We start from the raw sequence: 12,603 nt of genomic DNA, 5'->3' as shown, positions 1-12,603 counted from the left end.
CCCCCCCCCCTCCCCCCAGCAGGTCCGGGGTTATGAATAGGCCCGAGGTATTCCTGCCTGTCGTAAGAGGCGGCTAAAAGGAGTCTCACACATTTCGGCCTTTATGTGATGGTTCCCTCTAGGGTTTGACATCTTTCTCCATTGGCAGTGACCACAGACTTCTTTGTATCTGATATCCAGCACGGTAGCCAGCCCGTTATGGTGGGGCCGCCATGTACCCTGTTCGTTATAGCCCTCTGACTACACGGATCGCTCTGCTAATGCCTGCACCGTTAACTCTCCGTGTATGCCAAGGGGTAGATGCCCATCTCCCTTGGGCATCGGGGACTCCCGGCAATGGTCGTCTTGCCAGATGGCTTTGCTGTGGCTGGGTGGTGCATGTGGGGAGGGCCCCTGGTCGGAGTGGGTGGCATCAGGGCAGATGACACGCGCTGCAGTTTAGTCCATCATCGCTTGCTGGTGGTGAAACACTAGCAGTCTCTAAGCGATTAAGAGTTCAATTCAGTGCACAGAAGTACGACCCTAAATCGTTCCCCTCCCAGGCCACACCCTGGGAGGAACGTCAGGCTAAGGATGGCAGCGGATCGTATTCACCGCGGTACCTTGTATGTGCGAGAGCTGATGGGGAATCTTTCATGACGATGAAGCCTCAGTTTTTTGTTGAACATTTAGAGGACAAGTTTGGGGAGGTGGAGGGATTGTCCAAAATGAGATCTGGGTCAGTCTTGATCAAAACAGCATCCTGTGCCCAGTCACGGATGTTACTCACTTGTGACAAGCTGGGGGATGTTTCTGTAACCATCACACCCCATAAGAGGCTTAAATGCGGTAGAGGGTATTATATTTCACAGGGACCTTCTTTTGCAGTCAATGAGCTGCGTGCCAATTTTGAGTGGCAAGGTATACAGTTTGTGTGGCGTTTCCACAGAGGTATAATAAGGTTGCCACCGGTGCCTTTATCGTGTCCTTCAAGGATGATACATTGCTCGAGAAGGTCAAGGTGATGGTCTACCGGTGTGATGTAAAGCCCTACATCCCTCCCCCGATGCGGTGCCTTAAGTGCTGGAAGTTTGGCAATGTCTTTCCACTGTACTTCCAGTATCACATTCTGAGATAGTGGATGCCCATCACATGCCAATACTCCATGTGCCCCACCTCCCATCTGTGTCAACTGCAGAGGGCACCATTCGCCTTGCTCGCCAGACTGCAGGATTCTCCAGAAAGAAAGGAAAATTAGGGAGTACAAGACCCTGAAAAACAACTGACCTACACTGAGGCTAAGAGAAAATTTGAACGCCTGCATCCTGTATGTTTGACATTGTCTTACGCCGCCGCTACAACAGTTTTGGCACCATCTGCTCCGCCAACCCCATTGTCTTACGCCGCCGCTACAACAGTTTTGGCACCATCTGCTCCGCCAACCCCAGTTGCCTCTGAGCCAGAAGACTACATCTGCCTTGTTAGTGGTGGGGGGCATTTCCCTTCCTGTTGGTCCCGCACCCACTTCAGGAGCAACCCCCCCCCCCCCCCACCCCTCCCCTCCCAAAACTATCAGGGAAGTCCGTCCCCACTTCTAAGCCGGAGATGCGTAAGTCTTCTTCCTCCTCTCTCGCTAGGAAGGGATCCCTTGGGTCACTCCATTCCCACATTTCTCTTTGTGAGAGAGATGACACTAGTGGGAAAGACGATCCTCACGAGTGTCTGAAAATCTCAAAAGCAGCTGGTCGTAGGGCTTCACTCTCACCCCCCAGTCCCAGAGTGAGAGCCAGTGAAGTCCTCCTGGCCAGGGAAACCCAAGGAGCAGCAAGAGAAATCCAAAAAGAAGACCTCTAAGATCAAGGAAATTGCGATCGAACCCACACCATCGCTGCCTAAAAGCTCTGTGTCTGAGGATGGGGTGGAGATTCTGGTGTCTGCTGAGGACCTAGATCTTGCCAGAATCTCAGGCACAATGGATGTAGACCGCTCAACCCAAAAGTCGGTGGCAGCAGGTGACTGAGGCATAAACTGTCTCATTGTATGTTCCATGCCATCCCAGTCTCACGATGTCATCCTCCAGTGGAATTGTGGTGGTTTTTTCCACTGCCTGGCTGAGCTATGGCAACTGTTATAGGCTTTACACTTGCTATTTACATTGCACTCCAGGAAACCTGGTTTCCGGCAATGCGGACCCCTACCCTCCACGGGTATAAGGGATATTACAGGAACTGTAGCAACTATAATAGTGTCAGGCGGAGTCCTAAACTCAGTCTGTAGTGACACTGTGCCCCTTCAAACCCTCTTGAAGCTGTGGCTGTCAGAATAAGGATGACACAGGAAATAACTGTCTGTATATCTTCATCCAGATGGTGCAGCGCCCCTGAATGTATTAGCTGCACTGATTGATCAACTCCCTAAACCTTTCCTACTTTTGGGAGATTTTAATGCCCATAACCCCTTGTGGGGTGGCACCGTGCTTACTGGCAGAGGCAGAGATGTCGAAACTTTACTGTCGCAATTCGACCTCTGCCTCTTCAATACTGGGGCCGCCACACATTTCAGTGTGGCTCATGGTAGTTACTCGGCCATTGATGCACAGGACTTCTCCCATCTATCCACTGGAGAGCACATGACGACCTGTGTGGTAGTGACCATTTCCCCAACTTCTTGTCAGGTGTCATGGTTGAGCAGGTGACTACCAAAATTGTTTCTGCAGCAGAAAATGCGATCCCTCGCTCTTTAGGGTGCCCCCAGCGTAAGGTGGTCGCCGGAAGTCGCTGAAGCAATTAAGGAGTGTCGGCAAGCTCTGCAGCGGCATAAGTGGCACCCCTCCCTGGAGTACCTCATAGCCTTTAAACGGCTCCGTCCCTCCTCTGCGGGTCCAGGGGTTAGAATAGGCCCGAGGTATTCCTGCCTGTCGTAAGAGGCAACTAAAAGGAGTCCATCCCCCTCAAGTGGGTAGTTAGCGCCTACGTCCGGAGACGGACGGTTCCACGACATACATTTGTGGTCTTTTTGGTTTTTCACTTCTCGTTTCTTCCTTCCTTCCTTCCTTTGGTTGGTTCCTTTCTTTGTTCTTCTCCATCTCAGTCTTCCTTACTCCTTCTCCTTGCCTCCTCCTTGCCTCCTCTGGTCTCCGCATCGGCGTTTGAGACAGTCTGTCCTCTCTCTTCCTTTTCCTCTTCTTCCTTCCTCCCTGTGCGCGCCTGAAGGCCGACCCACGCGTTCGCACGCGTAGCCGGTGCCGGGGTAACGCGTAATTCCCCGCCCTTGGTAGACAAGTAAGGCACGCACGTACCCCCTGGTAAAGGCCAGGCCCGGGGAGGGGTGATTGCCTGAGCTGATACCTTCTGACCATGCCGATCGGTCCCTCCGTCTGTTTCTCGGGAGGTGTGACCTGAGGTGTAAACATTCACTTAAGGTGGGAGTGCCCTCGGAGAGGGTCCCCATAAGGAAGGAGCGCGCCATCGGAGACGCTGGCAATCATGGGGGATTCCTCCGCAATGGATTTCTCTTCTTCTCTCTCGACTTCTGCCCACAAATGGAAACATGACCAGCCACCAGTGACAAAAGTACTACCACCTGCCCCACAGTCCCTCGTCGTTTCTCGATCTGAGGGCGGAAAGGATTTTTCCTCTGTCAACCCTTTCGTTATCCAGAAGGGCGTAGATGCCATAGCCGGTACTGTTAAGTCCTGTACAAGGTTGCGTAATGGTACCTTGTTACTAGAAACTGAGAGCGCCTTTCAGGCACAGAAACTGCTTTGAGCCACACTCCTATACACGTTCCCTGTCCGGGTGGAGGCTCACCGAACTTTGAATTCGTCTCGTGGTGTGGTCTATACTAGATCCCTCGACGGATTGACTGACGAGGAGATTGTCTTTCCTCGCTGAGCAGGGCGTGACGGCTGTCCATAGGGTCATGAAAAAGGTCAACAATGACCTTGTACCGACCCGGACACTTCTTGACCTTTGATAGTGTTAAGCTGCCATCGCGCATCAAAGCGGGCTACGAGGTTATTTCTGTTCGCCCCTATGTCCCGACACCTAAGCGCTGCTACCAGTGTCAGCGTTTTAATCACACTCGCCAGTCTTGTTCCAATGCGGCTAAATGTGTCGCTTGTGGCAGGGATGCCCATGAGGGTGACTGTCCACCTCCGTCTCCTCGTTGTGTGAACTGTCAGGGTGACGATGCAGCGTCCTCCCGCGACTGTCCCGTCTATAAGGAAGAATGCTGTATCCAAGAAATTCGGGTCAAAGAGAAAGTGTCCACCTCGGCTGCTCGCAAGCTATTAGCTAGTAGGAAGCCCACGCTGCTCCCAGGGGGGAAATACAGTACTGTCCTTGCCTCTCCTCGGACTACCAGGGAGGTGGCAACCCAGACATGCGATCTGACCTTCAGCACCACGGTCGTCCATTCGGCCAGTGCTAAGATCGCGCGGTCGACGTCTCGTCTTCCTCCCATCACCCCACAGACACAAGCCCCCTTCATCAACTTCTGCTAAGACGAAGACCCCGAAGTCAGATGCACGGGCCTTCAAGAAGGAACCGTCCCGTGCAGACTTCCTATGTACCTCGACCTCCCAGCCACCGACCAGTACTTCCACCAAACGACCTTCCAAGAAGGCTCATAGGAAGCACAGTTCTCCTTCTCCGCCACGGCGCATTTCTTCTCCCGCGCCACCCAGCGGTTGCCGCTCCAGGCCGTCATCAGTTTCGTCTGGCCGCACCGCTGGTAGCTGAACATCTGGCTGTTTACCGGCGGAGGAAGCTCCCCCTCCCGGCCATCTTACCAAGATGACGATGAGTCTCCACCTACTGATAGCGGCGGCAGTGCTCGCTCGAAGCCAGGCCCTCAGCGGCCTTTGAGGTGACCCCTTCTTTCATCTTCCTTTTCTTCTTACGATGGCACTTACTCACTGGAATCTTCGCAGCATTCGCTCCAACTGAGAGGACTTGAAGTTGCTGCTCCGCTTGCACCGTCCGCTCGTCGTAGCCCTCCAGGAAACGAAGCTACGCCCATGTGATCAAATTGCCTTGGCACACTACACCTCTGTGCGTTTTGACCTACCCCCTGTGGTAGGTTTTCCGGCTCATGGAGGGGTTATGCTGCTGGTCCGGGATGATATTTACTACGATCCCATCACGTTGCACACTGGTCTGCCGGCAGTTGCCATCCGAATTACTCTCCCCACTTTTACATTTTCCATTTGTACCGTTTACACTCCGTCATCTGCCGTTACCAGGGCAGACATGATGCAAATTATTGCTCAGCTGCCTGCACCATTTTTGTTAACTGGAGACTTAAATGCCCACCATCCCCTTTGGGGCTCTCCAGCATCCTGCCCGACGGGCTCCCTGTTAGCAGACCTTTTCAACCAGCTCAGTCTTGTCTGCCTCAATACTTTCGCCCCTACTTTTCTTTCGGACACATCTCACACCTATTCCCATTTAGACCTCTCTATATGTACTCCCCAACTTGCACGCCGGTTTGAGTGGTATGCACTTTCTGATACATATTCGAGCGACCACTTCCCGTGTGTTATCCATCTCCTGCAGCATACCCCCTCTCCGTGCTCATGTAGTTGGACCATCTCCAAAGCAGACTGGGGGCTCTTCTCTTCCAGGGCGACCTTTCAGGATCAAACCTTCACAAGCTGCGATCGTCAGGTCGCACACCTCACGGAAGTCATTCTCACTGCTGCTGAATATTCCATCCCTCACACTACTTCTTCTTCTACACGTCGCGTACCGGTCCCCTGGTGGACCGCAGCATGTAGAGACGCTTTACGTGCTCGTCGACGTGCTTTACGCACCTTTAAACGCCACCCTACAGTGGCGAATTGTATCAATTATAAACGATTACGTGCACAGTGTCGTCGTATTATTAAAGAAAGTAAGAAAGCCAGCTGGGCTGCTTTCACAAGCACCTTCAACAGTTTTACTCCTTCTGTTGTCTGGGGTAGCCTGCGCTGGCTATCTGGCACTAAGGTCCACTCACCAGTTTCTGGCTTGACGGTCGCGAATGACGTCCTTGTGGCCCCTGAGGCCGTCTCCAATGCCTTCGACCGCTTTTTCGCAGAGGTTTCGAGCTCCGCTCATTACCACCCTGCCTTCCTCCCCCGCAAACAGGCAGAGGAGGCTAGGCCACCTAACTTCCGCTCCTCGAATCGTGAAAGTTATAATGCCCCATTCACCATGCGGGAACTCGAAAACGCACTTGGCCGATCACGGTCCTCCGCTCCAGGGCCTGATTCTATTCATATTCAGATGCTGAAGAACCTTTCTCCTGTGGGTCAAGGTTTTCTTCTTCGTACTTACAATCGCATCTGGATTGAGGGACACGTTCCCGCATGCTGGCGCGAGTCTGTTGTTGTCCCGATTCCTAAGCCGGGGAAGGACAAGCACTTGCCTTCCAGTTATCGACCCATCTCGCTTACCAGCTGTGTCTGTAAAGTGATGGAGCGAATGGTTAACTCTCGTTTGGTTTGGCTGCTCGAGTCTCGACGCCTACTTACCAATGTACAATGTGGATTTCGTAGGCGCCACTCTGCTGTTGACCATCTGGTGACCATCTGGTTACCTTCTCGACCTTTATTATGAATAACTTCTTGCGGAAGCGCCAGACCGCGGCTGTGTTCTTTGATTTGGAGAAGGCTTACGACACCTGTTGGAGGGCGGGTATTTTCCACACCATGCATACATGGGGCCTTCGCGGTCGTCTCCCTCTTTTTATTCGTTCCTTTTTAATGGATCGACAGTTCAGGGTACGTGTGGGTTCTGTCCTGTCAGACACCTTTCGCCAGGAGAATGGGGTGCCACAGGACTCAGTTTTGAGCGCCGCTCTCTTCGCCATAGCGATGAATCCAATAATGGATTGCCTCCCAGCTGATGTATCAGGCTCCCTTTTCGTGGACGCTTTTACCATCTATTGCAGCGCGCAGTGTACATGTTTCCTGGAGCGCTGTCTTCAGCGTTCTCTTGACCGTCTTTACTCCTGGAGTGTCGCCAATGGCTTCAGTTTTTCTGCCGAGAAGACGGTCTGTATTAACTTCTGGCGCTACAAAGAGTTTCTCCCACCGTCCTTACGACTCGGTCCCGTTGCTCTCCCATTCGTGGAGACAACAAAATTTTTAGGTCTTACATTTGACAGGAAACTTAGCTGGTCTCCACATGTGTCATATTTGGCTGCCCGTTGTACCCGTTCTCTAAATGTCCTTCGTGTTATCAGTGGTATGTCGTGGGGAGCGGATCGAACCGTCCTACTTCGTCTGTATCGGTCGATCGTCCGCTCCAAGCTGGATTATGGGAGCTTCGTATACTCCTCTGCATGGCCATCCATCTTACGCCGCGTCAACTCCATACAACATCGGGGTTTAAAACTTGCGATAGGAGCGTTTTATACTAGTCCCGTCAAGTCTTCATGCTGACGCTGGTGAATTGCCACTCACCTACCGGCGTGATATACTGCTTTGTCGGTATGCCTGTCGGCTACTGTCAATGCCCGACCACCCGTCTTATCGTTCCTTTTTTGACGACTCTCTCGACCGTCAGTACGGGTTGTATGTCTCTGCCCTGCTACCCCCTGGAGTTCGCTTTCGTCGCCTCCTTCAACACCTTAATTTTTCACTCCCTGCAACCTTTCGAGTGGGCGAGAGCCACACGCCACCTTGGCTCCAGGCTCAGGTTCGCGTTCACCTTGACCTCAGCTCGCTCCCGAAGGAGGTTACCCCCGGTTCGGTCTACCACTCCCGTTTTGTTGAAGATGGCTCTAAGACCAATGATGGGGCTGGGTGTTCGTTTATTGTCGGGGCACAAAGTTTCAAATACCGGCTCCATGGCCATTGTTCGGTCTTCACAGCTGAGCTCTTTGCCCTCTACCAGGCTGCTCTTTACGTCTGCCGCCACCGACATTCTGCTTATGTCATCTTCTCCGATTCCCTGAGCGCCATCCAGAGCCTCAGTGATCCGTATCCGGTTCACCCTTTCGTGCACCGGATCCAACACTCTCTTCAGCAGCTGGTGGACATCGGTTCTCCGGTTAGCTTTATGTGGGTTCCTGGTCATGTTGGTATCCCTGGGAACGAAGCTGCAGATGCCGCGGCCAAGGCTGTGGTCCTCCAGCCTCGGACAGCTTCTTGTTGTGTCCCTTTGTCAGATTGTAGCAGGGTCATTTGTCGGTGCATTTTATCGCTGTGGCATGCCGATTGGGCTGCACTTACGGACAACAAGCTTCGGGCCTTGAAACCTCTTCCCGCGGCTTGGACGTCCTCCTCCCGCCCTTCTCGACGGGAGGAGGTAGTTTTGGCCCAGTTACGAATTGGACACTGCTGGTTCAGCCATCGCCATCTGCTGACAGCTGCGCCGGCGCCATTCTGCCCATGTGGGCAATTGCTGATGGTCCGCCACATTTTAACGTCCTGTCCAGATTTTAACACACTGCGTCTTGATCTTGACCTGCCATGTACTCTAGATGCCATTTTAGCGGATGACCCACGAGCAGCTGCTCGCGTTCTTCATTTTATCAACTTGACAAACCTCTCTAAGGATATTTGATTATGCTGTTTTTTAATCCTATGCCTGTCAGTCTGTCTTTTACCGTGTTTTCCCTTTTAGTTGCTGTTTTAAACTTGTGCCTCGCAGTGCATTCCTAACGTAGTGTGGGCGCTAGTGACCATTGAAGTTGTGCTCCCTAAAACCACAAAAAAAAAAAACGGCTCCGTGCTAGCGTTCGCCAACTTATCAAACGATGGAAGCAGGAGTGTTGGGAGAGATGTCTCGACCATTGGGTGTCCTACATCACCTTCCGAAGTTGGGCAAACATCAAACGTCTTTTCGGGCACCAACCCGAACACGTGTTCTCGGTGTTACCATATATGGCGTGCTATCTACCGACGGAAACGCAGTTGCTGAGTACTATGTTCAAGCCTCTGTGTCGGAGAATTAACCCTCAGCCTTTCGCACTATCAAAAGGTGGTAGGAAGGGAAAGTCCTCTCATTCCCTACATGCCACAGTGAATGCTATAACGTCCCGTATACAGAGTGGGAGCTCCTCAGTGCCCTTGCACATTGCCCCGACACAGCTCCTGGGCCAGATTGGATCCATGGTCAGATGGTTAAACATCTCTCATCTGACTACACGCGACATATCCTTGTCATCTTCAACTGGATGTGGTGCGATGGCGTCTTTACATCGCAATGGCGGAAGAACACCACCATTCCAGTGCCCAAACCCAGTAAAAGCCTGCTTGATGTGGGTAGCTATCGTCTCGTCAGCTTCACCAACAATCTTTGCTGGAACGTATGGGTATGTCGGTGGCTGAGTTTGGGTCCTGATGTCACATGGCCTACTGGCTCCATGTCAGGGTGGCTTCCGCCAGGGTCGCTCTATCACTGATAATATTGTGTCCCTAGAGTCTGCCATCTGAAAAGCCTTTTCCCGATGCCAACACCTGGTTGCTGTCAGTTTTGACTTGTGTAAAGCATACAACACAACCTGACATCATCATCCTTGCCACATTGTATGAGTGGGGTCTCTGGGGCCCACTCCCGATTTTTATCCAAATATTACTGTTGCTCTGTACTTTCCGTGTCCAAGTTGGTGACTCCCATAGTTCTGTCCATATCCAGGAGAATGGAGTCCCGCAGGGATCTGTATTGTGTGTGTAAATTTAGTGGCCATTAACTGTCTAGCAGCAACTGTCGTCTCACCTTCTCTGTATGCAGATGACTTCTGCATTACGTACTGCTACTCCACTACTGGTGTTGCTGAGTGGCACCTTCAGGGAGGTATCCACAAGATGTGGTCAAGGCCGCTAGCCCACAGCTTCCAGTTTTTAGCTGCAAAGTCATGTGTCATGCACTTCTGTAGGTGTCTTACCATTCATCCGGAGCCAGAACTTTACCTTAATTACGATCCACTCACTGTAGTGGAGACATATCAATTCCTAGGACTGGTTTTCGATGCTTGATTGACTTGACTCCCTCATCTTCGTAAGCTTAAGCAGAAGTGCTGTTGGCACCTCAGTGCCCTCTGTCGCCTGAGCAACACTAATTGGGGTGGAGATCACTCTACACTGCTGCAGCTCTACAGAGCCCTTGTCCAATCCTGAATTGACTATCGGAGTGTGGTTTATGGTTCAACAGAGCCCTCAGTGTTGCATTTACTTGACCCTGTGCACCACTGCAGGGTTCGACTAGTGACAGGAGCTTTTAAGACGAGTCTGGTGACCATCGTATTGGTGAAGACTTGGGTGCCTCAATTGCAGATCAGACGTGCACAACTGCTCGCCAGTTACGTTGCACACATCCGTAGTTCTTCAGAGCATCTGAATTACCGCCTTCTTTTCCCGTCTGCGGCTGTCCATCTCTCGCATCGGCGGCCCAGTTCGAGGCTAATGATTGCGGTTTGCATGTGGTCCCTTCTCTCCAAACTGGAGTCCTTCCCTTTACCACCTCTACTTGCGGTCCGTTCGCAATTGTTTCCATGGTGTACACCTCAGCTGGAGCTTCGTCTGAACCTTTTGCAATGGCCCTAAGGGCTCCGTTAACTTCGCCGCTCTCCAGTCACTTCCACCCGATTCTTGACATGTTTGGGGCTCTTACGTGGTTTACACCGATGGCTGATGGTCACATAGGCTTTGCATATGTTTATCAAGGACATATTGAATGACACTCCTTGCCAAATGGCTGCACTGTTTTCACTGCAGAGCTGGCAGCCATATCTCATGCTCTTGAGCACATCCACTGATGCCCTGGCGTGGCATTTGTCCTGTGTACTGACTCATTGAGCAGCCTACAAGTTATTGACCAGTGCTATCCTTGGCATTCTCTGGTAGCATCAATCCAAGAGTCCCGTGGTTTTTGTGGACCCCAGGACACATCTGAATCCCAGGCAACAAACTTTGTGACAGGTTGGCCGAACAGGTGACGAGGAAACCGCTTCTGGAGATTGGCATCTCCGAAGCTGACTTGTGTTCTGTCTTAGGCCACAGTTTTCAGACTTTGGGAGACGGAATGGCATAGCAGTACACACAACAAGCTGTGTGTTATTAAGGAGACGACGAATGTGTGGAAGTCTACCATGCGGTCCTCTCACAGGGAATCTGTTATCCTCTGCTGGCTTTGCATTGGCCATACATGGCTAACACATGATTACCTACAACGTTGTGAGGACCCACCTCTGTGTCATCCACCTCTTGCTGGACTGCCCACTTTTAGCTTCTCTTTGGCGGACTTGACTTTATCTATCTCTATTGATTTCAGTCTAAGATATATCAACGGAAGCTAACTAGCATAACTTCTGTAGTTGCCAAGTCATAAACTTTAAAAGTATAGATTATAAATTAAACTTCTCTTGAACATAACCAAGTAATATGTGAATCACACGACACATGTAGTATGTAGTAATTTTTGCAGAAATCTAGAAAATTATATAAATTTCTAATTTCTAACAGTTGAAACTGATACAAATAATTTTCATAGCAGCTGACAATGATAAGTAAAGTCAGTCATAATATTTAAAAAAACAAAGTTAAATTGTTTTGATGCTAGTAGATTCTAATATTCATGAAACTGATACTGTCACAACTGGCAATGAAGAATTTTATTTTCTGAGTAGTGGTAGGTTTCCTGGAAATGATCACTTGTCTTTCAGTGTGCAGTAAAAATACACACTTTTGTAGTAGTTTTGTGATATAACAATCTTGTCAATTTTTTTTTCCAGGTCTGATAAAGCAGGTTATAAAGCACCATGCCCAGGTCATCTACACAAGGACAACCAAAGGAGATGACCCTCCAGCATAAACCTGATATATTTAAGTGTACATTCAAGTGATAATAAAAACTCATATAATTTGTTTAGTGGTGTTTTAATCAAAAATTACAGAATTATTTTTTTGTTGAAACTTGTATGTTTGACGAACTAGTTTTGTCATTTGTTGTGATTTATTATCTTGCAAATCTTATTGTGATTAAAGTTCACAAAAAGTTGCATTGTTGATGAATCCAGGTTGACTGTTCAGAAGTGTTCTCGGTGTCATTATTATAGAGTACTTGGATACTATATCTGAAAAAAAGCCTAATACACACTTTTAATGTGTGTACCCCTATTGCATTCCATTTGTGAAATACTGCCAGGTGATGGATTAGCTGATACACTGAACTCTTTATTCAGGATAGCACAGCTCAAATACTTATCTGTTGATAAGTATGTGGGGTTTTTGTAGTTTCTTTTAGATTAGATTAGTACTTGTTCTATAGATCATGAATATGACACTTCGTAATGATGTGGAATGTGTCGGGTTAATAAAAGGCGTCTATACAAGAAATTACATTACACAAAATATTACATGACACTTAAAAATTTTTTTTTTGTGGGGGTTGGGGAAATTACCCACTTACTATATCCAAAAATTCGTCTAATGAGTAGGAGTTGCCATTAAGAAATTCTTTTAATTTCCTTTTAAATATTATATGGCTATCTGTCAGACTTTTGATGCTATTAGGTAAGTGATCAAAGACTTTTGTGTCAGCATAATTTACCCCCTTCTGAGCCAAAGTTAGATTTAACCTTGAGTAGTGAAGATCATCTTTTCTCCTAGTGCTGTAGCCTTGTACACTGCTA

General features: G+C 49.7%; 1 protein-coding gene across 1 annotated transcript in view; it reads left to right on the top strand.

Annotated features, from left to right (window-relative positions):
* LOC124795099 (40S ribosomal protein S25) overlaps window positions 1-11,840 on the top strand; it is a 38,646-nt gene extending 26,806 nt beyond the window's left edge. The window contains exon 4 of the mRNA XM_047258933.1: window positions 11,704-11,840. Within this exon, the coding sequence (XP_047114889.1) occupies window positions 11,704-11,783 (80 nt within the window). The 3' untranslated portion in view covers window positions 11,784-11,840. The remainder of the gene's footprint in view (window positions 1-11,703) is intronic.
* Window positions 11,841-12,603: the final 763 nt, after the last annotated feature.

Source organism: Schistocerca piceifrons, chromosome 4 (assembly GCF_021461385.2).
Source record: "Schistocerca piceifrons isolate TAMUIC-IGC-003096 chromosome 4, iqSchPice1.1, whole genome shotgun sequence".
Lineage (NCBI taxonomy): Eukaryota > Metazoa > Arthropoda > Insecta > Orthoptera > Acrididae > Schistocerca > Schistocerca piceifrons.
Note: the sequence above shows the minus strand (reverse complement) of the source record. Positions and strands in the feature narration are given on the sequence as shown.